A 27,840-nucleotide genomic window follows, 5' to 3' on the forward strand; every position below is an offset into this window, starting at 1 on the left:
AACATCTGTCAGTATCCGCCAGTGGATGTGAGTGTACAAGTGCACAAAAATATCTGTCAGTGTTTCAGTGTCCCGCCAATAAATAAATAAAAAATTGAAAGTGTCAATGCCCCCCCTGCCCATGCGTGCATGCAAAGGTGAACGCACATGTTGGTCCTGTACGCATATGTAAATGTGAGGTATCACCGCCAATGTCAGAGCGAGACCAATAATTCTTGCACCAGACCTCCTGTGTAATTTTAAACTGGTACCCAAAATAAAGGCTTATGAATCATCGCCTATGGAGTTTTTTTAAATACCGAAGTTTGGCGCCATTTCACAAGCGCGTGCAATTTTAAAGCGTGATATGTTTGTTCTATTTACCCGGTGCAACATCATACTTTATATTTTACTGAAAATTTGGGTATTATATTTTCTCTGTGTGCATTAAAATATATTTAAGCGTTAGTGTGTAAAATTGCGTTAAAAAAACTGCTGCGCAAATACTGTGTGACCTAAAGATTTGCAAAATCCCCCGTTGTATTCTCTAGGGACTTTACTACAAAAATATAAACTGTTTGGGGGGTTCTAAGTCATTTTCTAGCAAAAATACAGATCTGGTCTTAAAGTAGATATGGTGTCATATGTGCACAGTGTTGCATGACCGGGTAATTGTCATTCAAAATGTGACAGCGCTGAAAGCTGAAAATTGGCCTGGGCAGGAAGGGCGGTGAAAATGTCTTGTATTGAAGTGGTTAATTTAATCCAAATATATCATCTGCTGTCACAGAAAATTTTAGAAACTTCATTGCAAATATCTTATGCATATCCCAATGTGACTATTATTTATGGTGTTGATAAAGTAACTTTCGTGAAATAAATATTAATTTGTTTTTGATAGTCTCAGTCCATACCTACACCGATCTTATCATGTTGTTCAAAGAATGTCTGCATAGCAAAGTAACTTGGGAATAATTAAGTCAGATTAAAGTGGATGTAAATCTACTTTTTGAAAAAAAAAATAAAAAAATAAAAAAATAAAAAAACAAGCACCTGCAAGAAAAGGGCATAATGAGCTAGTATGGCATAATTAGCTAGTATGTATAGCATACTAGCTCATTATGTAATACTCACCTGCGTTCGAAGTCCCCACTGCGGTGCCCGACACAGCTCCGGCCACCGACATGTCGTCCTGGAGTTACTTCCGGGTATCGCGGCTCTGGCGCTGTGATTGGCCAGAGCCACGATGAGGTTACTCCTGCATATCCGCATGGGAGCCCCCAGTCACGGCATGTCCTCCTTCAGGAATGGCACAATAACGGTTTCTAAAGCGCGCCGTTGCAAGTCTGTAGTGTAAATATCTCCTAAACCGTGGAGGTTTGGGAGATATTTCGAGCACCTACAGGTAAGCCTTAATCTAGGCTCACCTGTAGGTCAAAGTGGTTGCAAAGGGTTTACAACCACTTTAACCACTTGCCAACCAGGCTTTATCTGGCACTTATTGTTTTCAAGTTTAAATCAGTATTTTTGCTAGAAAATGACTTAAAACCCCCAAACATTATACATTTTCTGTTAGCAGAGACCCTAGGGAATAAAATGGCATGACTAGTGTGGTCCAGATGTACCCTACCTTCCTTTTACTGCTCAACCACTTGTACTCCAACACCCCTTATTTCCCCTTCTAAAATGAGGAGACCACACCTTAATTTGGAGTATAAATGGCCATAGCAGCCTTTTTATTAACACAATATTAAATAATTCCAATATCAAAATGTAACAAAATATAACATCCGTAACAACTTGCTTAACCCCAGTCTGTTGGTCTTTGACAACTGGAAGATGACTTTCACCCACTAAAACATGAAGTTAAAATCATGAGGAAGCAGATGGACAAATATGTTTCAGAAATAGATGAGATGGAAAATAGGCTTCGCAGTGACAATGTGAGGCTGATGGGGCTACCTGAGAAAAGTGAGGGCCCCAACCTTATATAGTTCTTGGAAAAAAGGTTTATAGAACTGTTCGAAAAAGAGACCTTTTCAGCGCTGTTCTCAATAGAAAGAGCTCACAAGTTCCCTTTAGAGCTCCACCACCAGGAGGACACCCCAGGCCATTATTGATGACATTTTTCAATTATAATGACAAAGTGATGCTGATGCGGAAGGCGAGGGAGATGGGGAACATTTCCTATAATGGGATGAAGATCTCTTTTTACCCGGACTACTCACCTGATCTGCAGAAGCGCAAAGCTGAATAGAGATCAAACGTACCCGAACTCCGACACATATTCTACCAATACACTGCGGGACCTTTTTCACCATGATAGGCCTCCAGCCGTATAATCAGCTCAGAGACAACCCCCTTCCCGCAGTGCAACCATTACAGTATTCCAGCTAACCTTTCGGTGGAATACACCAGGTTTCCCCTTGCGTCAGAGGGGGCGGGGTCAGGTGAAGGGTGACGTATGGGTGACCCCGCCCCCCTCTGATGTAACGGAAACCTGCCTGTGTTACATCAGAGGGGGGCGGGGTCAGGTGAAGGGTGGCCCCACCCTCAGCATATAACAAACGTCAGGCTGCCGGGATCCCCGCAGTGTCTCCTCCGTGGAGACAGAAGATGGATGGATTCGCTGCGTTGGATCAGAGCAGTCATCGCTGGACCCCGGAGAGATGATCATCCGTCGCTGGATAGCAAGAGTGGATTACCACCGCTGGAATCTTTTTTTAATTTTTTTTAATTTTTAATAAAGGAATTTTTCAAAAGTGTGTTTGTCTTATTTAACTATTTTTTACACTTTCTTTGTGAAATGGTAGGGGTACTTTTGTACCCCCTTACCATTTCAAACAGGGGGGGCCGGGATCTGGGGGTCCCCTTGTTAAAGGGGGCTTCCAGATTCTGATAAGCCCCTCGCCCGCAGACCCCCACAACCACCGGCCAGGGTTGTGGGGATGAGGCCCTTGTCCCTATCAACATGGGGACATGGTGCTTTGAGGGGTCACAGACCCCAAAGCATCCTCCCAGGCCGCTCTCTCGTCCCCCCTCTTTTCCTGCGGCCTGCCAGGTTGCGTGCTCGGATAAAGGGTCTGGTATGGATTTTTAGGGGGACCCCCACGTCAATTTTTTTTTTTATTTGACACGGGGTTCCCCTTAATTTCCATACCAGACCTGAAGGGCCTGGTAATTGAATTTAGGGGAACCCCACACTTTTTTTTTTTATCAATGAATTTCAATGAGTGTTCTCTGTATTACGGAGCCGACAATTCATAATAGCTGCCAGTGATTTTAAAGGACTTTTTTTCCTGCATAAATTACACTTTGTGCAGGGACAGTTCTAAGCACGGGAAACATGCGCCCCTTCACAGGCATACTATAGACACCCCCCAGGTACGAAATTTAAAGGAATATTACACTTTTATTGTTTCACTTTAATTATTATTAAAATCACTGCTCCCGAAAAAACGGCCGTTTTTAAAACTTTTTTTTGCATTGATACATGTCCCCTGGGGCAGGACCCGGGTCCCCAAACACTTTTTAGGACAGTAACTTGCATATTAGCCTTTAAAATTAGCACTTTAGATTTTGAACGTTGGAGTCCCATAGGCTTTGAGTTCTAAAGTAAAGTATGCTATATACTAGCTCTGTCGAATCTTCTTTATACATTCGACAGACACCATAAGCCTTCAAAGACAGATTCGACCGTAATTCATGTGGATTTTCGGACGAATGCAATTTTTGAACGAAAAACAAAATAATTAAAAACGAATTTCGGGAGTAACTAAATAAATTAATTTTTGGGACGAAAACGAAATTCCGAAACAAAATATTTTACTCTGCACATGTCTATTGATTGATTAGTTGATTGATTCATTTAGTCATTTCTTAAATTAAGCTGGTCATACACCAGAAGAATTTTGTTCAAAAAGTTTCATTTTTGGAAACTTTGTTCAGTTGTCTAATAGTTAGGGAACAAAATTCTTCTGCCGCGTACACAGGATCGGAAATTTGGCCAGCAAAAGACAGATGAAAGCTTTTTGTCGGAAAATGCGACCGCGTGTAGGCTCCATCTGACTTTTGCTGGCCCGAGTTCCAGCCAGCAAAAGATTGAGAGCATGTTCTCAATTTTTTCGGTCGGAAAAAGTTCTGATCGGAAATTCCGATCATCTGTAGCAATTCCGACACGCAAAATTCCTACGCATGCTCGGAAACAATTCGACGCACGCTCGGAAGCATTGAACTTAATTTTCTTGGCTCGTCGTAGTGTTGTACGTCACCGCGTCCTTGGCGGTCGAAAGTTCAGGAAACCTTTGTGTGACCGTGTGTATGCAAGCCAAGCTTGAGCGGAATCCCGTCGGAAAAACCATCCAAGTTTTTTCTGACGGAAAATCCGCTCGTGTGTACGCGGCATAACTGGGAATGTGTTTTTCATTGGGAAAAATCATTTCATACTGCAGTGAAGGTGGCAGGTCTCGACAAAAGGCTTCCAAAGGAAATCAGTTGACTTGATGATGGGAAGAAAGAATGTTCTGATGAATGACGTTCAAAGGATAATAGGCATCCTGTAAGGCCAGCTTATGTCCACCAATGGCAAAACAATAGAAGAGAGATTTTTTTTTTGGAACGCATTGCATCACATTCTAGAGATAAATTCAGCAGAGAAGGTACAAATCAGACAATGACAAAATGAAAATATGAAATAAGAACAATTTCAGATCAGTTGATAGGAGATTATTGTACATTCATCATTGCTCCTTGGAATACTAAGTAAACCTGAATGAGTTTGTATGTGTTGGGTTGTGGGTGAAGTCCTCTTCCTTCCATGCATTAGAATGCATAGGTGCTTATGTCTCTTTGTAGATTACTATGAGGTAAAGGAGCCCGTATCTCCGACTCTGCAAACAGGTGCAATTTACTCATTTACAGTTATTAGAACTTATCTCCTTCTTCTGTTTCCTGTTGAGAGTGGTTGCTATGGCTGATAGAAAACTGGTGGAGACCTTTCATGAGTTGACGATTGTAGAATAAGATGTTTCCAAATGGAAGTTTCAAGATTTTCTCATTTTAGGTCCCAGAAAGCCCTGAAGGAAAAATGGTCTTGTGCTGTACACTGTTGCAGAATAGCAGAGAGATATCAGGAGTATGGTAATGTCCAGGATCACAGGTCACAAAATTTCCTTCTCACAGATATACCTAAAGCTCCAAGAACATTTATACGTTTCCCAGTGATCTCCGTACGTAATCTGTACGCAGTCCTTCTCTTTTCCATCACTATGACCAGGCAAGTCAAGGGGCTTATCATCTTGCCAGAACCTGCCAAGAGACAAGAGATATTAGTAACCAGGACGAGACTAACGAGACTAACGATGAACACAACCCATGGTGGGACCCAGACAGCCAAGATGGCTTTAGAATGTTCCTAGGGGACCATAAATAATAGGATCTTTATGTAAAAGGACTGCTAACAATAACAAATCTGTAAATAATTTTAGATTGTAAGCTCTAACGAGCAGGGCCCTCTGATTCCTCTTGTACCAAATTGTAATGTAACTGTAATGTCAGCCCTCATGTTGTAAAGCGCTGCGAAAACTGTTGGCGCTATGTAAAACCTGTATAATAATAATAAAAACGTGATAATGAGGTATTTCGCTTTCATGTTGAGATTTGGAAGAAGGACGGGAAAGTGCCTTACGTTGGTGTTGACTCGTGAGAAGTCCCATCCACCCAGGCCCAGGTTCCATTCTCCTCCGCAAGACCGATCCAGAAGATATCTGATTGTGCAAAATTCCTCAGGAAATTCTTAAGGAAGACAAAAGGCAGAACTTAAGAGACTGCCGATAGTTTCCAGTGTTCATCTTATTATTCTGGCACAATTTACAGAGCCTATAGTTTCATAGTTTCATAGTTAGTAAGGTTGAATAAAGACACCAGTCCATCCGGTTCAACCTGAGTGAGTGTCTACATTTGCCCCCATCCCTGTACATTGCACACTCACATCGGTCCCTACCCTCAAGGAGCCCACAATCCAAGGTCTCCATTCATATACTAGGGCCAATTTTTTGGACAGAAGCTAATTAACCTACCTGCATGTCTTTGGATTGTGGGAGGAAACCGGAGTACCCGGAGGAAACCCACGCAGGCACAGGGAGAACATGCAAACTTCAGGCAGGTAGTGTCGTGGTTGAACCATATTTGAACCAGTGACCCTTCTTACTGCTAGGTGAGAGTGCTAACCACTACACCACTGTGCCGCCCAATAGTCACATCAGGTTCTACAGTATCTCAGATAACATCCCTACAACAAAATACTACATTATTATTATTATTATTATTATTAGTAGTAGTAGAAGTATCTGTATTATTATTATCATTCCCAACTCAACAATTGATTATGATAATCATAATAATAATAATAATAATAATAATAAAATTATTATTATTTGTATTATTATTATTATTATTATTATTATTATTATTATTAGTAGTATTGTTGTTATTATCATCTGTATCATTATTATTATTATTATTATTATTATTATTATTATTATTATTATCCCCCAAACAAACATCCCCCCAACAGTAACAAATTATATTATTATTATTATTATTATTATTATTAATAATAATAATAATAATAATAATAATAATAATAATAATAATACTATTGATATTATTATTATTATTACTATTATTATTATAATAATAATAATAATAATAATAATAATAATAATAATAATACTATTGATATTATTATTATTATTACTATTATTATTATTAATATTATTATTATTATTATTATTCATTTCCATATTTTTGGAAAATATATAAATATATATTTATATTTTCCATATCACAACAACAAATAATAATAACAATAATTATAATAATAATTATAATAATAATAATAATAATAATATAATATTGGTATTCATTACTATCTATAGTAATATTATATTTATGTAAAAAAAATGCCATAAATGTAACTCCTGTATATAGTCCTGCTTTATTGAGTGGACAAATGGTGAAAACTGTTCAAAATATGAGCACTATTTGTAGTCTTTTTGGTCACCCCTATACCAAAACTAACATAATATTTAATATTTACAATGCTTTATTTGATTGCAAAATAGTTGCAAAAAAGGTTGCACATGAAAAAAAAAAAAATCTCCATAAAACAATTAAAACCTATAGGTGGGGTCCTGTTATTTGAAAACAATTTAGGCTTATGCCCTGTACACACGGTCGTAAATTCCGACGGAAAAGGTCTATATTGTTGGAAAATCCGATCGTGTGTGGGCTCCATCGGACTTTTTCCGTCGGAAATTCCGACGGAAAAAATTTGAGAGCAGGATCTAAAATTTTCCGACAAAAAAATCCGATCTGACTTTTTCTGATCGTTTGTAGAGAATTCCGACTGAGCAAAGTGCCACTCATGCTTAAATTAAATTACGAGACCAAAGCTATTGACTATTAGCCTCTACGTAGTCCCTTCGTACGTAAAGAACGTCACCTCGTTCCGAACGATCTGATTTTCCGACAACTTTGTCCGACCGTGTGTATGCAACACCAGTTTCGGACAAAATCCGTCTGAAAAAATATGACGGATTTTGTGGTCGGAATGTCCGACCGTGTGTACAGGGCATAAGTTTGCATACTGCATATACCACACATTAGGTCACCATAAAAAGTCTTTGCAGAGGATTGTCTGGAGGTAATCCTATTATGCACATTCTAAGCGCTTGACGCTTTTGCAAAGTCTTTATTTAGTGATCTAGTGCATGTTATATATGTTATTTATGAGATATTTGCCAAAGCCCTTGTACACACGGTCGGACATTCTAACGGAAAATGACCAATCGGACCGTGTTGTCGGATAATGCGACCGTGTGTGGGCTCCATGGGACTTTTTCCATCAGAATATCCGACTGACAAAGTTTTAGAGCTGGGCTATAAAATTTTCCGACAACGTGATCCGATCGGACTTTGTCCGATCGTTTGTAGAGAATTCGGATCAGACAAAGTGCCACGCATGCTCAGATCAAATTCCTAGACCAAAGCTATGGGCTACCAGCCTGAAAGTAGTCCCGTCGTAACAAAATAACGTCATCACGTTACGAACGATCGGATTGTCCGACAACTTTGTCCGACCGTGTGTATGCAACACCAGTTTTGGACAAAATCTGACGGATTTTGTTGTCGGAATATCCGACCGTGTGTACAAGGGCTATGACCTCATGCGCACTGGGCATATAGCCCCCGTGCATGAGGCACTGGCATTTAGCTAATGCTGGGGGGCACATGGGCACCATACAGCTCCACTGCCTGCAAACTCCATTAGAGCCTGGTAACTGATCCAGCTGAACTGGGCTGGGTGATGCACACAGTGGTATGTACAAGTAGGGCAGTATGGGCCCAGGAACAAATGCCCAGAACACAAGCAGTCTCCACTGCGGGCATTCATACTGCCCTAAAAGGAAGCACTGTTGAGTGCATCACCCAGCCCCATCCAGCTGCAGCAGCTGTCAGACTCTCATTGAGTTTGACAGGCTCCTGGCAGCAGGTCTGGATGGGGCCCCTATGCCCTCCAGTCACAGCTAAATGCTAGAGCCTCATGCATCTTGGCTAAATGTCCAGTGTGTATGAGGCCTAAAAAGGCTAAAATGTCCAGTTTGCAAGGGGAGTTGCACTGTGCAAGAGAATTCACCTCAGAACTTAGCGAATGTAGTGGCGTTTCACTTTGCAAAGCACACTCAATGTCAGAACCTTGGATGCTGGACAGCTCCTTGTCTGATCCATTGGACAATCCTGCCTTGTGTCTTGTTTCTGCTAAACTTTGAAATTTTTGTTCCTCCCATGGACTTCCTGTTTAAGCCATGTTCCTGCACTTCCTGTTTGCCAGATTATTGTGCTCTCCCTAGCCAATTTCTCACGCTTTTTACTCCTGCTGCTGTCAATATCTTCTTTACCACTCGTTAATGGCCTTTGATTTATGCTTCTGCTTGATCCCAGCCTGAAACCACTTGTTACCAAACATTTGCTTGTTTGCTGACTATTCTTCTTGATTCCAGCATAAAACCACTTGTTACTGACTTTTGGCTTGTTTACTGACTACGCTTCTGCTTGATCCCTACTGCTATATCTGCTACTGGACTCGGCTTTCTCCCCTCCTGGTGGGGTGATCCTGAGGACCTGGAATATGGAATCAATGCAAGACAAAACCCATATCCATCATAAGGAGCTCTGGTGAACACTGGATAGTACTTATGCCGCGTACACACGATCAAACAATCCGGTGGAAAAGTCCGGCAAACTCAAGTCCGTCAAACAATCCCCCCGTGTGTAGCCTCCGGCATACTTTTTTGACCAGAAAGTACGGCGGACTTAGAATGCCGTGTTGCACTCCAATCTTCCCGCCGGACTCGCATTTCGGCGGACAATCCTGCCGTGTGTATGCCAGTCCGCCGTACTTTTGAAATGAGCGGACTTTTCCCGTCCGGAGAAAAGTCCGCTCATTTTGAGCGGGTCACCAGGTAGGCGGGGCCCGCGAAGGAGACGTCGCTGGCCCCGCCGCCTGGTATGGACTTAAAGGGGAACCCCAACTCCGAAAAAAATCGGCGTGGGGGTCCCCCCCAAGTCCACAACAGACCCTTGTCCGGGCACGCTGCCCGGCCGGCCAGGAAAGGGGGGGGCGAGCGAGCGCCCCCCCTCCTGACCCGTACCAGGCTGCGTGCCCTCAACATGAGGGGTGCCTTGGGGAAGGGGGGCCCGCGGCCCCCCCACCCCAAAGCACCTTGTCCCCATGTTGATGAGGACAAGGGCCTCTTCCCGACAACCCTGGCCGTTGGTTATCGGGGTCTGCGGGCGGGGGGCTTATCAGAATCCGGGAGCCCCCTTTAATAAGGGCCCCCCCCGGATACCGGCCCCCACCCTATGTGAATGCGTATGGGGTACAATGTACCCCTACCCATTCACCTGTAAAATAAAAGTACAAAAAAAACACAACACACGAGATAAAATACTTTATTGCACAGCTCTGGGGGTCTTCCGTCTTCGGGGGGTCTTCTCGCCGGACTCCTCCGCTATCTTCTTGTAGCTCTTTTGCTAGCGGAGGAGTCCGGCTTTCTTCCTCGCCGCCGGCCTCTTCTTCCGACTTCGGGGGTCTTATCCCCCTCTTCGGTTCTTCTGCCGGGCCACCGCGCCTTCTTATAGCTCTTTTACAGGCCCGGTCTTCTGCCGCCGCCGCCGCCTTCCATTCTTCTTCTTCTTCTTCTTCTTCTTCTTCTTCTCCAGGAGATGTTGACTCGACGATCTCTCCGGCCGCAATGCCAGGGACGCACTGCGCTGCCACTTATATAGAGACAAGGGGCGGTGTCACATGGGTTTATGTCACATGGGTTGGTGTCACATGGTGACCCCGCCCCCTTACGATGTCACAGTCCCGGAGGATGCTGGGACTGTCGACATGTGACATCAACCCATGTGACCAACCCATGTGACATAAACCCATGTGACACCGCCCCTTGTCCCTATATAAGTGTCAGCGCAGTGCGTCCCTGGCATTGCGGCCGGAGAGATCGTTGAGTCAACATCTCCTGGAGAAGAAGAAGAAGAAGAGCGGAAGGCGGCGGCGGCAGAAGAACCGAAGAGGGGGACAAGACCCCCGAAGTCAGAAGAAGAGGCCGGCAGAGAGGAAGAAAGCCGGACTCCTCCGCTAGCAAAAGAGCTACAAGAAGATAGCGGAGGAGTCCAGCGAGAAGACCCCCGAAGACGGAAGACCCCCGGAGCTGTGCAATTAAGTATTTTATCTCGTGTGTTGTGTTTTTTTTGTACTTTTATTTTACAGGTGAATGGGTAGGGGTACATTGTACCCCATACTCATTCACATAGGGTGGGGGGGCCGGTATCCGGGGGCCCCCTTATTAAAGGGGGCTCCCGGATTCCGATAAGCCCTCAGCCCGCAGACCCCGACAACCAACGGCCAGGGTTGTCGGGAAGAGGCCCTTGTCCTCATCAACATGGGGACAAGGTGCTTTGGGGTGGGGGGGCCTGCGCGGCCCCCCCTTCCCCAAGGCACCCCCCATGTTGAGGGCACGCAGCCTGGTACGGCTCAGGAGGGGGGGGCCGGGTAGCGTGCTCGGACAAGGGTCTGTTGTGGACTTGGGGGGGACCCCCACGCCGATTTTTTTTCGTAGTTGGGGTTCCCCTTTAAGTCCATACCAGGCGGCGGGGCCAGCGACGTCTCCTTTGCGGGCCCCGCCTACCTGGAGACGCGTTCAAAATGAGCGGACTTTCCTCCGCGTGTGTGGGCGAGTCCGTTCATTTCAAAAGTAGGGCGGATAGTACGGCGGACTTGGTATGCCGTATTAGTCTGCTCAAAAAGTGCCGTGTGTGGGCAAGTAGCCCGTTCGGAAAGTCCGACGGACAGTCTGGCGGGAAGTCCGCCAGACTAAGTACGTCGGACATACCGCTACGTGTGTACGCGGCTTTAGACTCGGCAGCTCAGGTAAGCCTGCGCCAGGGTGCCAGGGTGACCTGCTTCTGTACTTATCCAGCTGGTCAGTGGGTGCCTCTTTATTTCTGTAGCTTCTGGTCTCCAAGCCTGATGCTAGACTGAGATACTCAATCACATGCAAGAAATATATGTAAACAGCATTTTTGGTTTCACATGATTGAAGTCAACAGAGCTTCGCCTCATTTGCTAAGCTTTGGGGCAAATTTTCTTTGCAAAGTGTAACCTCCTTTACATAGTGAATGGCCAATTAGCCTTTAATAAATAAACCCCAGTGTCTCCAGAAGGTTAGACACACCGCATGACCTTTATAACCCCCATATACTTGCTTTACTCCCTCAAATCTCTTGCTTCTCTGCAACCCATGACGCAACCCAGCACTTTTGGGGTATGAAGGAACCCCTCTGTGATGATGCCCAGGCCTAGCAGCCACTCTCTAGTCCCAGCATATAGTAGTAAAGGCACCACACCAAATTATTATTTTTTATTATTAAAAGATTAACAAGATAAGAAAATCAACACAGGGGTTCCCAACCTCCCTTAATCGGGGATCTTGTATGTTATTTCACTTCAGGGATGCCTGGGCTTACACAGGCTTCAATGTGTTTGTGTATTTCACGTCCAATATTAGCACTGACTTGTAATGCAGAGTAATTTTATATGCTACTTTACCTGCTGGTGGTAATATTGGCTGCAAAATATACAACCCCCGATGAAGGGGGTGAGCCTTAGAGATGCATTGGCTTACTTATCTCCATCTCCATTGGTGTGGTCCCCATACTGCCATCTACTGGATTTACCCCAGCTTTGTTTGTAGATTCTTTGCTGTATGGGAGAAGCTTTAATTAGGCTATCCAGTGTAGCATCTTCTCAGATAGTTTGCTTGTTAGGTTAGGCAAATTTAGCTCATGATTACAGTGGGCTGCTCTGGGCTCTGATGTCTGCAGGTTTGATTGCTTCTCCCGGTCTTCTGGAGGTTTCCAAAATGTAGTGGAGAGTCAAATGAGCAGCTGGAAAATGTATAAGGTTCCAGACAATTCCTGGAGGAGTGTGCCCAGATGGTAGCTGGGGGAGTGCATAAATAGTCTGGAGCCTGAGACACAATTTCTTTTACCAGTAGAATAGGTTTCCAGCCAAAACGACTGCTGCCCTTCTAGGTAGCCCAGCTGAAGATTCTGCTTGTGATAAGAGAGGCTCCAGCTATGCACAGCTGGAAGTCTATCCTGCTTCAAATTCTCTTAACACTAAAGAAGGGGTTTCACTGGGTATCTGGTCTGGAAGCTTCTCTGTGGAGTACCTGGGAACCGGTGGCGGCCCATCCTTTAGGGGAGCATGAGTGCTGCCCCCCACATCCGTGCGTCCGCCCCCCTGATCTACATACAGGATGCTGGATGCATGGATTCCAATGAGTGGGGGGGGTATTTTTTTTTTAAGCATGTGATTAGAACTAGAGGCTCTAATAGGCCTCAAAAAAGGGTGGGCTCAGGGAGCAGAGCACTACACTCCGAGCCCACCCAGTTGTGGGACAGTTGAAAATTAATATTTGTTATTTTTACACTAAATCTCCTCCCTGCCAATCAGGAAGCGGGTCTGAGACCTGTTTCCCGATTGGCCAAAACATCAGACGATCCTATTGGATGCCTAGGAGAAAGAGAAGGAGAGAGAACACGCACGGCAGCAGCCGTGGTGGAAAGGACATTGGAACTCGCAGCCCACCGCCAGCCATGTGCCACTATGAGGACACTGGAGCCGCTGCCCGCAATCCAACACCTGCCACCTAGAAGAGGTAAATACCAGACTGATTGGCAGATGGGGGGGTGGGTTGTTTGCCGCCCTCCAAAAAAACTAATGGTAATACAGTGAGTACCTATCTGAATGAAGGATCCTGGTGACTGTTGCTGCTCTTCACCCCTGGTGCACTAATACGAAGGCTTGCCTGGGCTGGACTGGTGTCCCAATGCTGTCTCAGGTTAATTATGATATTGGAATGAAAATCCAAAAAGCTACAAACAGTGTTGCCATTTGCAACAGATAAATTGTCTGGGTCTTTCCCTCTTTGGATTGAACAAGCGCACTCCCAGAATAGATGGGTCAAGATTGTTACTCATTTCCAAGTGATAGCAAGAAATAAAAATGACCAATGGAGGTCTAGCCTCAGAGGAAGTGCCCCGCTTCCACATGCTCAAAGTGTATGAGTATGTCATCATCAGACACATATCTCTTTATCAACGGTGAGGGGGAGGAAGAAAACAGAGGCAAAGCAGCTCATAAATCACCAAGATCTGCTAAAAATTATGTAAAATAAAACAAAAAAAAAAAACAGCAATAGCTGCACTAAAGGTGACAAAACAGAATATAAAAATGAGCTGTCAGCACACCATGTATAAGATACACTATACCAATGAACAATAAAACAAAAAATGTGAAGCACTTAAACAAGTGAAGTCAACATTAGTTCTAAGGTGATTGGCTCCAAGTGGCCTCCGTGACCCCGATGACGTAATTTATGATGAAACGCATAGGGTGGAGCTGAAAGCCATGATGTCAGTACACACGCACACGTACCCCCCTATGATTCTATGAATTATAGTCTGATGCCGCATACACACCGAGAGGACTTTCCGGCAGAAAAAGTCAGACGGAACGATTCCTTCGGACATTCCGTTCGTGCGTGAGCTTCATCTGACTTTTTTTCCCCAAAATTTTGACAGACCTAGAAATAGAACATGTTTCAAATCTTTCTGTTGGAACCGAGAAAACCGTTCGTCTGTGTGCTATTCCGACGGTCCAAAAACGACGCATGGGCAGCTATTGGCTTCTGGCTATTGAACTTCCTTTTTCTAGTCCCATCGTACGTCATCGTGTTCTAGACAGTCGGACTTTGGTGTGATCATTAGTGATGGCCGAACGGTTCGCCCGGCGGTCGTTTTGCGGCGAATTTCGGCCGTTCGCGGTCCGCTCATTCGCTCGCCTTTTCCCGTCGTTCGCCCCGGCGGACTTACGTGTTTAATGCGTAAAAGAACTTTGACCTATGATGACACATCCATCATGGGGTACAGGACAGCCAATTGAGACATGACAGCACATGGACACTTGGACATTCCCCCTAACTTATAAATACACCCGATCCGGTGGCCATTTTACATTCTTTCTTCTGTCACTATAGGGAAAGGTTGCTGTGTGGAGCAGGGACAGATAAAACGCTAGCTATTTGGTACACAAAAGTTCTTTTCAGGACTGGTATAGGTGTTAGGTGTATATAGGTTTGCTGTGCTACTGATTCTTGCAGCAGCCTGAGTGTCTTTTGTCAGTTTAGAGAAAGGGAAAGGACGGTGTGTGCTACAGGGAGAGTCAGTTTAGTCGTCATCATCATCATCATCATCATCATTAGCTGTTACTATCAGGTCCACAAAAGAGCTATTCCAGTAACCAGTAATTGTTCCAGTCTCCTCTTTTTTGCCACTTTCTATAGGGACAGGCAGGAAGCAGTGTGTCAGGCAGTGAGGGTCAGTTTAAAGACTTGCTGTTACTATTAGTTCCACAAAGGTTCTTTTCAGGACTGGTATCAGTGGTATGGTAATAGGCTTGTACACGTATAATATTCTTTCTTCCAAATATAGAAAGAATATTATACTTGACTGCTGCCCTTCTGCTGCAGTCTGCTAATCATTCACAACTCACTTGTTCCACAAAGCTCTTTATCAGGACTGGTAACTTGGTCTGTCTAGGGTGCTACAGTACATAGGGTTGAGTGAGGTACAGTGTCAGGGAACTCACCGTACTTATGCCCGTTCCCGTATAGCAGTAGTTCCCGTTCGTTCCAGGCGCCATGCGAGGTGTCTCCGTCAGAGGCGTACGAATTCCAGGACGAACGGACGTATGCTAATCCGAACACGTGGATGTACGCCAATCCGAACACGCGAAAACACCCGCGCAAACTGAACGGATGTACGTCTTCACGCACGGACGGCCACTTCCACCAATCCTGGCTCACTTCCCTCTATATAAACAGGGCCCTGGCCTGACACCAATGCTGGATCGTCTTCAGCTGTTCCTGTAAGACCTGATCGTTGCTCCTGTGATCTTGTTCCTGAAACCTTGCTCCTGTGACCTTGCTCCTGTGATCCTTGCTCCTCTGACCCGTTCCTGATACCCACTCTTGGATTCCTGAACCACCTCTGACCTTGGCTTGGACTTTTGACTTTGGCTTGTCTCCTGATTCGGTACCTCGTTTTGCCTGCACGTTACCAGACCCCTTGCTTGTTCCTGATTTCGCACCTGTCTCCTGTTATTGTACCGCATTGCCTGCCAGTTGCCGACCCTGCCTGTTTCAGACACGTAGTGTTCCCTGCACACCTGCTGGTCTTCTGGTGCCTACCTACGTGACCGATCTACATCTCTTCTTCCGTGAGGACCCAGCATCTTCAAGGCTTTCTACTTCCATCTGCAGGCACCTGCACCCTTTCGTGTCCTCACGTTCCCTGTTCCCATCTCCAGGGGCGTGGTGACCGGAACCGTGCGAGAGGCCACCCTCAGCAGTCTGACTCCGCTGTAAGGTACGTGACAGTACGATCCAGCCGAAACATGGAGTCAGACAGGGGGGCCTCACCTCTGGACGCTTTGTGCCAACAGATCTCTGCCCTTACCCAAGCAGTTCAAGGCTTGCAAGATGGTTACCATCAACTCGAGCAGAGGGTGGAGTCATTATCTCCAAACACTACTGCCTCCCAAGGGGCTACAGCGTCTCGGTCCGCCAGTCCGGCAACTCCAGCATCCATGCCTGCAATAGTGGTGCCATCCCCGGAGCCTCGAGTTCCTATACCAGAGCGGTTTTCCGGAGATCGCAGCAAATTCCGTGCTTTTCGTAATGCATGCCAATTATACTTCCTGCTACAGCCTCGCACCTTCTCCTTGGAAAGCACAAAAGTTGGGTTCATCGTCTCCTTGCTTCTGGGGGAACCTCAGACCTGGGCCCATCGCCTCTTGGAACAGGCCAGCCCCCTGCTTGACACCACGGACTCTTTTCTGAATGAGATGGCTAAATTATACGATGATCCTCAGCGTGCCACCACTGCTGAGGCCAGTCTCCATGCTCTGCGACAGGGTCGCAGACCTGTAGAGGATTACGTGACGGACTTTAGGCGGTGGAGTTCTGACACTCAATGGAACGACGCCGCCCTACGTTACCAATTCCGCATTGGACTGTCTGAACCATTGAAAGATGAATTAGCCCGCATCGAAGTTCCCAGTTCTTTGGAAGACCTCATACAGGTATCAATCCAAATTGACCGCCGTCTTAGGGAACGGAGAGCTGAAAGAGTTGGTCAGTTTCGCCCCACCTGGATGTTACCCAAGGTTCCTAATTATCCTCCTACCTCTACACCTGCTCCCATCTCCGAAGCTCCAGAGCCAATGCAACTAGGATTACTTCGCTCACCATTGTCTTCAGAGGAGAAGCTACGCTGGCGTCAGAATAACCTTTGCCTCTACTGTGGGGAAGCTGGTCACTATGCGAATGCATGTCCCAATAAAATTCGTAAGTTCAAAGACTCACCTCCTGTATCCAATGCATTACCTCTGACGAAATCAGTTCATATAGCTGTTCCTTTTTCCTTACAGCTTCCAGGAGGAACACTACAGGTCCAAGCTATAATTGATTCGGGCGCCTGTAGTTGCTTCATTGACCATACTCTCGTTCTGCAACACAACATTCCATTGGCTCTCAAGCAACGCCAACTTTCTATACGGTTAGCAGATGGATCCAACATCAGATCAGGTCCCATTACCCATGAGACTCAACCACTGCTCGCCAACATTCTATCCGGTCACCAAGAATTAATCTGCTTGGATGTCATTTCTTCACCACTCTTTCCAATCATCTTGGGAATACCATGGTTACAAGCCCATAATCCCCAAATAAACTGGATAACCGGTGAGGTAGTGTTTCGCTCCACTTACTGCCTCCAAAATTGTGTCAGGACCTCAAACAACCTGGTTCCGGTCATTGCCTGTTCGGGTCTTACATCTGAGCTCCAGGGGTTGGTCCCAACCACATACCACAAATTCCTGGACGTGTTTGACAAAAGAAAGGCGGACACACTACCTCCTCATCGGGTCTACGACTGCCCAATCGAGTTATTGCCTGGAGCCGAAATTCCATTCGGGAGGATATTCCCTCTATCAGAACCCGAACTCCTGGTCCTCAAAGAATACATTGATGAGAACCTCAAGAAAGGTTTTATTCGACATTCATCTTCTCCAGCCGGTGCTGGAATATTTTTCGTTGAAAAAAAAGACCATTCGCTCCGCCCATGTGTGGATTATAGGGATTTGAATAAAGTGACGATTAAAAACCGCTACCCCCTTCCATTAATCCCAGAATTATTCCAGAGACTTCGATCAGCCAAAATATTTACAAAACTGGATTTACGAGGGGCCTATAATCTAATCAGAATCCGTAAGGGGGACGAATGGAAAACGGCTTTTCGGACCCGTTTTGGCCACTTTGAGTATCTGGTCATGCCATTTGGACTTTGCAACGCCCCAGCCACTTTTCAACATTTTGTTAATGACATTTTCAGGGACTTTTTGGATTTATTTGTAATTGTTTATTTGGATGATATTTTGGTATTTTCAGACTCTCTAGAAACCCATCGTGACCATGTGAAACAAGTTCTCCTGAGATTAAGGCAACATGGGCTTTATGCCAAGGCCGAGAAGTGCGAGTTCGAACGGCAGACCATTCACTTCCTGGGTCTGGTAATATCAACTGAGGGAATAGAGATGGATCCTCAAAAGGTTTCAGCCATTTTATCCTGGCCACCTCCAACTGATAAAAAAGGGGTACAACGCTTCATTGGATTCTCTAATTTTTACAGGAAGTTTATCAAAAACTTTTCCAGTGTCATAGCCCCCATCACGCAACTGACCAGCAAACAAAACCGTTTTCGATGGTCCATCGAGGCCCAAGCTGCGTTCAATAAACTAAAAGGATTATTCACGTCAGCCCCAATACTCAAGCACCCTGATCCTGCTCTACCTTACACTCTGGAAGTAGACGCTTCAGAAAACGCCGTAGGTGCCATTCTGTCTCAACGCCAAGGGCCTAAATCATTAATGCATCCTGTAGCGTTCTTCTCCAAAAAACTCAATACATCAGAAAAGAACTACGATGTGGGAGACCGGGAACTCCTGGCGATCAAACTGGCTTTGGAGGAGTGGCGGTACCTTCTTGAGGGGGCAACACATCCAGTATTGATTTTTACAGATCATAAAAATTTAGAATATCTCAGAACAGCTAAGCCACTCAGGCCCCGGCAGGCAAGATGGGCTCTTTTCTTTTCCCGTTTTAATTTTCACATAACCTACAGACCAGGATCCAAGAACAGTAAACCCGACGCATTGTCCCGCATGTTCTCTGAAACTGAAGCCTCATCCCCTCCAGACACTATTTTGCAAGCTGGAAACTTCCTATTAACACAAATCAGTTTTTTATCACAGGTTCGGCAGTCATCTCGAGGTGCATCAGTCCCTCCAGATATGAACCTTCAAGAAAAAGATGGTCTGTTCTGGCGAGGAAGCAAATTATTCATCCCTCAAAACCTTCGCGCCTCCGTTTTACAGGTTTGCCATGACTATCCCCTGGCGGGTCACTTCGGGAGTCACAAAACAACAAATTTAGTTCAAAGACATTTCTGGTGGCCAAACCTCGCGAAAGACTGCAGGACCTATGTTAGCTCTTGTTCAACCTGCCTCCGGAATAAAAACAGCAAAAATAAAGCCTGGGGATTATTAAGGCCATTACCTATTCCTGAAAGACCATGGGATAAGATCGCAATGGACTTTATTGTTGAGCTTCCTCCCTCTGAAGGATTTTCCTCTATCTTCGTGGTGGTGGATCGCTTTTCTAAAATGGCACACTTTATTCCCATGAAGGGAACCCCATCTGCAACCGAGACAGCCAGAATATTCATTAGAGAAATTGTCAGACTCCATGGAATTCCCGGCGATATTGTCTCTGATCGTGGAGTTCAATTCACGTCGAAATTCTGGAAATCATTGTGTGAAACTCTGGGTATCAAGTTAAATTTCTCTTCAGCTTACCATCCCCAAACAAACGGGCAGACCGAACGCACTAATCAAACGTTGGAACAATATTTACGTTGTTTCACTTCTTTTTCTCAGGAGGATTGGGCTTCGTTACTACCTTTAGCAGAATTCGCATTTAATAATTCTATTCATTCCGCCACTAACCAGTTTTATTCTAACTTTGGTTTTCATCCCTCCTTCTTACCCACATCCTTACCGGATTCTCCTGTACCAGCTGTCCAGGATAGGCTGAATTTCTTTGCTACCAACAATCAGTTGCTTAAAGAAACCCTCTCTAAGGCTCAGGAGGACGATAAAAAAATTTTTGACAGGAAGAGAAGGGGAGAACTGGATTTAAAGATCGGTGATCGTGTATGGCTGTCAACCGCAAATCTGAAACTGGCGTGTCCCTCTAAAAAATTGGGACCCAGATATTTGGGGCCTTTTCCAATTAAGAAGAAAATTAATTCAGTAGCCTATGAACTTGAACTTCCCGGCTCATTTAAAATTCATCCTGTATTCCACATTTCTTTACTTAAACCTGATGTACCCAATTCCTTTCCAGATCGGGAATTATGCTCTCCGGAAGCTATTTTGATAGATGGTGAGGAGGAGTTTGAGATCGAAGCCATTCTAGATTACAGGAAGCGCCAAGGACAAAACCAATATTTGATTAAGTGGAAGGGCTTCGGCCCCGAAGAAAATTCCTGGGAACCCGAAGCGAATCTTCATGCCCAGAGGCTTATACGGGCTTTTCATCGCTCTCAAAGGTTGGTTCAAAGGGGCACCCGGAGGCTGCCCTTAAGGGGGGGGCACTGTCAGGGAACTCACCGTACTTATGCCCGTTCCCGTATAGCAGTAGTTCCCGTTCGTTCCAGGCGCCATGCGAGGTGTCTCCGTCAGAGGCGTACGAATTCCAGGACGAACGGACGTATGCTAATCCGAACACGTGGATGTACGCCAATCCGAACACGCGAAAACACCCGCGCAAACTGAACGGATGTACGTCTTCACGCACGGACGGCCACTTCCACCAATCCTGGCTCACTTCCCTCTATATAAACAGGGCCCTGGCCTGACACCAATGCTAGATCGTCTTCAGCTGTTCCTGTAAGACCTGATCGTTGCTCCTGTGATCTTGTTCCTGAAACCTTGCTCCTGTGACCTTGCTCCTGTGATCCTTGCTCCTCTGACCCATTCCTGATACCCACTCTTGGATTCCTGAACCACCTCTGACCTTGGCTTGGACTTTTGACTTCGGCTTGTCTCCTGATTCGGTACCTCGTTTTGCCTGCACGTTACCAGACCCCTTGCTTGTTCCTGATTTCGCACCTGTCTCCTGTTATTGTACCGCATTGCCTGCCAGTTGCCGACCCTGCCTGTTTCAGACACGTAGTGTTCCCTGCACACCTGCTGGTCTTCTGGTGCCTACCTACGTGACCGATCTACATCTCTTCTTCCGTGAGGACCCAGCATCTTCAAGGCTTTCTACTTCCATCTGCAGGCACCTGCACCCTTTCGTGTCCTCACGTTCCCTGTTCCCATCTCCAGGGGCGTGGTGACCGGAACCGTGCGAGAGGCCACCCTCAGCAGTCTGACTCCGCTGTAAGGTACGTGACATACAGTCTGCTATTCTGTAAGGACCGCTATCGGTCCACAATACATAGGGTTGAGGTGCACCACTGCTGACCGCTGCCCTATACTGCAGCAGTCCTTCATTGGTATAGGGACTGAAGTACAGTCTGCTAATCACTAACACACAACCTGCTTGGTCCACAAAAGTTCCTATAAGGACTGGTAACTTGGTCTAGGGTGCTACAGTACATAGGGCTGAGTGCGGTACAGTCTGCTGTTCTGTAAGGACCGCTATCGGTCCACAATACATAGGGTTGAGGTGCACTACTGCTGACCGCTGCCCTATACTGCAGCAGTCCTTCATTGGTATAGGGACTGAAGTACAGTCTGCTAATCACTAACACACAACCTGCTTGGTCCACAAAAGTTCCTATGAGGACTGGTAACTTGGTCTAGGGTGCTACAGTACATAGGGTTGAGTGAGGTACAGTCTGCTATTCTATAAGGACTGGTATCGGTCCACAATACATAGGGTTGAGGTGCACTACTGCTGACCGCTGCCCTATACTGCAGCAGTCCTTCATTGGTATAGGGACTAAGAGTTTTGTCACAGGGTCATTTAAAAAATGACAGGCAGAGGAAGAGGCAGGCCCTTCCGCAGGGGTGATAGGGGTAGGGCAGGAGCAACAGGCTTGAGCCAAAGTGGGAAGTTGCAGAAGGTGCGTTCAATTACTTTAAAGGACGCACCAGACTTGGTTGAGTGGCTCACTCAGCCTTACTCTTCTTATTATGGGGTTCTTATTATGAGGGGATCACACCATCCCTGTGCTGTGCTGAGTTTCTCCTGGGCCTGCTTACTATGAGGGGATCACACCATCCCTGTGCTGTGCTGACTTCCTCCTGGGGGTTCTTATTATGAGGGGATCACACCATCCCTGTGCTGACTTCCTCCTGGGGCTGCTTACGGTGCTGCTGTCAGTGCTGTATATCACGGTGCTGGTGTGAGTGCTTAATGTCACGGTGCTGCTGTCAGTGCTGTATATCACAGTGCTGATGTCAGTGCTTAATGTCACGCTTCTGATGTCAGTACTCTCTATCACGGTGTTGCTGTCAATGCTGTATGTCACGGTGCTGGTGTTAATGCTTTATGTCACGCTTCTGATGTCAGTACTCTCTATCACGGTGCTGTATATCACTGTGCTGATGTCAGTGCTGTATGTCACGATGCTGATGTCAGTGCTCTCTATCACGGTGCTGCTGTCAGTGCTGTATATCACGGTGCTGATGTCAGTGCTTAATGTCACGCTTCTGATGTCAGTACTCTCTATCACGGTGCTGCTGTCAGTGCTGTATATCACGGTGCTGATGTCAGTGCTGTATGTCACGCTGCTGATGTCAGTGCTCTCTATCACGGTGCTGCTGTCAGTGCTGTATATCACTGTGCTGATGTCAGTGCTGTATGTCACGCTGCTGATGTCAGTGCCCTCTATCACGGTGCTGTTGTCAGATGACTCTATCACGGTGCAGGTGTCATTGCTGTATGTCACGCTGCTGATGTCAGTGCTCTCTATCACGGTGCTGTTGTCAGATGACTCTATCACGGTGCAGGTGTCATTGCTGTATGTCACGCTGATGGTGATCATCTTCTGCACCCTCTTTGCCTACCCTGACCTTCCCTCTCCTCCATTGCCTTCATGCGCTCCACAGTCCTGAATTGTCACAACAATTTCCCATATAAAAAAAGAATGCTTGTAGTTATCGATCCCAAATTCACCTCATACATGTATTATATCATTGGCCATGTGGTGGGACTATGTTTTCCCTGCTAATAATTACCTCGTGGCTGCAAATTCGACCTGAAGGTTTGAAACGTTCGCCTCCCATTGAAGTCAATGGGGCCCGCCGCGAACGTTCGGTTTCCCGAACGGTCGGCCTCGTTCGCGGTCCGCGTTTGCGAAACGTCCCATCGGAGGTTCGGGCCATCACTAGTGATCATATGTAGGCAAGTCCGTTTCGGCGGAACTCAGTCGAAAAAAAGTCCTTCGGAGTTCAGTCCGACGAGAAGTCCGCTCGTGTGTACGCGGCACAAAATGTCTTTCCATGTATAGCGTTCATGTGAGTGTTTTTAGGTCAAACATAAGATAAACAAATTGTTACCCCAGCTCCACTGCTGATATAAAAGTCCACGAACCGTGATCCGGTGCTCTAGCCAGGACGTTCAGGCCCCACAGATACGATACTTAAATCGGGAAGGCTGGCAACTTGGATGCTCTTGAATAAAAGTACTTTATTAGTTACATGGGTACACGGGTACGGGCTATACGCTGACGCGTTTTAGCTAAGAAGCAATGCTTTGATGAATACTTCCTAGTCAAACGCATCAGGGTTTAGCCTGTACCCATGTACCCATGTAACAGCCTTCCTGATTTGTTAGGTCAAACATATACTGGATTTACACTATTGGAAGTGGTCTTTTTTCTTTTTTATTCTTATATGCCTAGCCTTGACTAAATGGTGGGTTAAAGTGGATCCGTGATTTACCCCATTCCATGGTGCTCCATAATGATGGCAACAACAAATGTTCTCTGACTTCTCATTTGGGGGGGTCACAATCGCTCTGGAAAGCCTCAGAGTGGTTGGGAGAACATGGCGTAGTGTCTGCTTGCACTTGTTGTGGTTGAGGAAGAATCCACATATTTGTTTCTTATGAACTCCCTGGCAGGGCTGGTGCAAGGATTTTTGACACCCTAGGCGAAACCTAATTTTTCCGCCCCCCCCCCCCCCCGGCTCCACCCCTGACTCCGCTCCCTTTGCCCTGCCCATGTATACTCTGCCTTTTTAATTAAGCGCTCATCAAATGCAACCACACCAGCACCCATCAAATACAGCCTCACCAGCGCCCATTATTGCAGCCTCACCAGCGCCCATCAAATGCAGCCATACCAGCACCCATCAAATGTAGCTTCACCAGCACCCATCAAATGCAGTCTCACCAGGGCCCATTATTGCAGCCTCACCAGTGCCCATCAAATGCAGCCTCACCAGCGCCCATCCATGCAGCCTCCCCAGCGCCCATCAAATGCAGCCTCACCAGCGCCCATCCATTCAGCCTCACCAGCGCCCATCAAATGCAGCCTCACCAGCGCCCATCAGATGCAGCCTACCAGGGCCTATCAATGAATGTTTGCTAGCTTCCATTCATTCAGGAGTTGGGACACAGACACAGTCCTCCGCTGCCTGCTGATGATAAGACTTAGTTGCTTGCTGCAGAGAGAAGAGAGTAATAACACCAGTGGCTGGGCGTCCTAGGCAGCAGGGCATCCTAGGCGGCTGCCTAGATTGCCTAGTGGTAGCACCGACCCTGCTCCCTGGTGGAAGTTGTTCACAGATGATACTGTGGACTATTATGTGACCATATATATTCACCTCACCTGTTTACTGTGGACTATAATGTGATCATTTACAGCTACTTCACTTCTTTAAGCGCTGCACTATTTGTATTTTATTGCTAAAAATGATGACATTAACCTTTTTTGGAACAAGGCACCAGAAGTTTGGTGACACCAGCAGTAAGCAAACCACTGCGGTCTGGGTTGAATCCTGGCATAAGACAGTTAGATCTTTCATTATCGGTTGTGCAGTTGTGGACTTTCTGTCAACAGAAGTTTACACAGACAGGTGATACTCTCTATTCCCCATAGTGGTTCTCCCCACGCTTACCATCTCGTCCTCCACATTAATGACCACCAGGTTAGCCGTCTTGTTCTGACAGTCTTCCTTGGCAGAATTCCATGATTTAAAACTCGACGACATGTAGTAGCAGCTGAGACCGTAGTATGTCCATCCCTCACTACACAATGAACCTGAGAAAAAGAGAAAGAAAAGAGAGGGGCAAGGGACAAAGAGAGAGAGAAAAGCGAGAGAGGGGAGAGAGAGAGGAGGGGGGAGAACGAGAGAGAAGTGAGAGAGGGGAAGAGAGAGAGGAGGGGGGAGAACGAGGGAGAAGTGAGAGAGGGGAAGAGAGAGAGGGGGGGAGAAAGAGAGAGAAGTGAGAGAGGGGGAGAGAGAGAGGAGGGGGGAGAACGAGAGAGAAGTGAGAGAGGGGAAGAGAGAGAGGAGGGGGGAGAACGAGGGAGAAGTGAGAGAGGGGAAGAGAGAGAGGGGGGGAGAAAGAGAGAGAAGTGAGAGAGGGGGAGAGAGAGAGGAGGGGGGAGAACGAGGGAGAAGTGAGAGAGGGGAAGAGAGAGAGGGGGGGAGAAAGAGAGAGAAGTGAGAGAGGGGGAGAGAGAGAGGGGGGAGAAAGAGAGAGAAGTGAGAGAGGGGGAGAGAGAAAGAAGTAAGTGAGGGGGAGAGAAAGAGACAGAGAGAGGGGGAGAGAGAGGGGGGAGATGTAAGAGAGGGGGAGAGAAAGAGACAGAGAGAGGGGGAGAGAGAGGGGGGAGATGTAAGAGAGGGGGAGAGAAAGAGACAGAGAGAGGGGGAGAGAGAGGGGGGAGAAGTAAGAGAGGGGAGAGAGACAGAGAGAGAGGAGGAGAGATAGGGGGAGAAGTAAGAGAGGGGGAGGGAGAAAGGGGGGAGAGAGAAGAAAGATGGGGGAGAAAGGGGGGGGAGAGAGACAGAGAGAGGGGGAGAGAAAGGGGGAGAGGGGAGAGAGAAAGGGGGTAGAAATAAGAGAGGGGGAAGGAGAAAGGGGGGAGAGAGAATTAAGAGAGGGGGAGAGAAAGAGACAGAGAGAGGGGGAGAGAGAGGGGGAGAAGTAAGAGAGGGGGGAGAGAAAGGGGGGAGAGAGAAGAAAGAGATGGGGGAGAAAGGGGGGAGAGAGAGACAGAGAGAGGGGGAGAGAAAGGGGGGAGAGGGGAAGAAAGGGGGAGAGAGAAGTAAGAGAGGGGGAGAGAAAGGGGGAGAGAGAGAGGCAGAGAGAAGGGGAGAGAGAGGCAGAGGGGGGAGTAAGAGAGGGGAGGGAGAAAGAAGGGAGAGAGAGAGAAGAGAAAGGGGGAAAGAAGTAAGAGAGGGGCCGAAAGGGGGGGGAGAGAGAGACAGAGAGAGGGGGAGAGAAAGGGGGGGTAAGAGAGGGGAGGGAGAAAGGGGAGATAGAGAGAAGTAAAAGAGAGGGGAAGAAATGGGGGAGAGGGAGAAGAAAGAGAGGGGGGAGAAAAAGGGGGGAGAGAGGTAAGAGAGGAGGAGAGAAGGGGGGGAGAGAGAGAGAAGGGGGGATAGACGGGGATAGAAAGAAAGGGGGAGAAAGAGAGAGAGAGAGGGGGGAGAGAGAAGTAATAGAAGGGGAGAGAGAGAGAGGGAGGGAGAGAGAAGTAAGAGAGGGGGAGAGAGAGAGAAGGAGGGAGAGAGAAGTAAGAGAGGGGGAGAGAGAGAGAGGGAGGGAGAGAGAAGTAAGAGAGGGGGAGAGAGAAGTAAGAGAGGGGGAGAGAGAGAGGGAGGGAGAGAGAAGTAAGAGAGGGGGAGAGAGAAGTAAGAGAGGGGAGAGAGAGAGAGAGAGGGAGGGAGAGAGAAGTAAGAGAGGGGGAGAGAGAAGTAAGAGAGGGGGAGAGAGAGAGGGAGGGAGAGAGAAGTAAGAGAGGGGGAGAGAGAGAGGGAGGGAGAGAGAAGTAAGAGAGGGGGAGAGAGAGAGGGAGGGAGAGAGAAGTAAGAGAGGGGGAGAGAGAAGTAAGAGAGGGGGAGAGAGAGAGAGGGAGGGAGAGAGAAAGTAAGGAGAGAGAGAGAAATAGAAAGGGGGGAAGATAATGGGTAAGAGAGAAAGAGAAAAGAGGAGAAAGAAAGAGAAAGAGAAAGGGGGGAGAAAAGAGAGAGGGAGAGAGAGAGAGAGAGAGAGAGAGGGGAAGAGAGAGAGAGAGAGAAAGGGGAAAAGAGAGAGAAATACAAAGGGGTGAGAGAGAGGAAAAAGTGAGGGAAAAGTGAAGTGAGAGAGAAATAATACAAAGAGGCATGAAAAAGAGATAAAGAGGAATAAGAGAAGCAGAGAGGGAGAGAAAGGAAAAAGAGAGAGAGAAAGGTGTGATAGAAAGGGGGAGAGAGAGAAGTGAGAGAGGGGGATAGATACATAGATAAGGAGAAGAGGAGAGCGATAGAAAGAGAGTGGAAGAGAGAGGGGGAGAGAGAAAGATAAATAGGAAGAGGGGGGAGAGATAGAAAGAGGGAGAAAGAAGCAGAGATGGAGAAAGTGGTGAGAGAGAGAAAGAAGGGGAGGGGGGAGAACAGGGAGAAAGAGAGAGAGAGACAAAGAAAGCAAGAGGGAGAAGGGGGGGAGAGAGAGAACGAGAGAGTGAGAAGATCCACTGTTGAGAGGAGAGGATCTATTGATGCTGGCTGCTGGGGAATCTATTGTTGCCAGCAGGGGTATATTGTAGCTGAAGCATATCTATTGTTACTACAGGGATGCATCTTGTTGGGGGGGGGGTCTATTTTTCCTGGGGTTGGGGGTCTATTATCATTAACCAGTTCGATACAAACTACTTAAAAGTGGAGCTCCACCCAAAAAGGGATGACCCCCTTGTTTGCTTCCTCCCCCACTTCCGCTGGCAGCATTTGGCACAAGAGGGGGGGGGGGGGGGGGAGCGGGAACGTGTTTTTGACAGGTACCCATCCCCGCTTCTGGGAAACCTTGCCACAGCCAGGTCCCTCAGAAGTTCGGCCCCCCTCCTCCTTCCCCCACCGCCGGGCCGTTCACAAAGCACAGCACG

At 46.8% G+C, this 27,840-nt stretch overlaps 1 protein-coding gene across 1 annotated transcript in view; it reads right to left on the reverse strand.

Moving 5' to 3' along the window:
• Positions 1–1,685: 1,685 nt before the first annotated feature.
• The window catches only part of LOC143961695 (C-type lectin domain family 10 member A-like), a 56,613-nt gene continuing 30,458 nt past the window's right edge, over positions 1,686–27,840 (reverse strand). Inside the window, exons 7-9 of the mRNA XM_077471014.1 lie at positions 24,866–25,008; positions 5,666–5,772; positions 1,686–5,286 (exon numbers count right to left, since the gene is read on the reverse strand). Coding sequence (XP_077327140.1) covers positions 5,139–5,286; positions 5,666–5,772; positions 24,866–25,008 — 398 coding nt within the window. The 3' untranslated portion in view covers positions 1,686–5,138. The remainder of the gene's footprint in view (positions 5,287–5,665; positions 5,773–24,865; positions 25,009–27,840) is intronic.

Source organism: Lithobates pipiens, unplaced genomic scaffold, assembly GCF_037356315.1.
Source record: "Lithobates pipiens isolate NorthernLeopardFrog02 unplaced genomic scaffold, aLitPip1_a1.2 Scaffold_8, whole genome shotgun sequence".
NCBI lineage: Eukaryota > Metazoa > Chordata > Amphibia > Anura > Ranidae > Lithobates > Lithobates pipiens.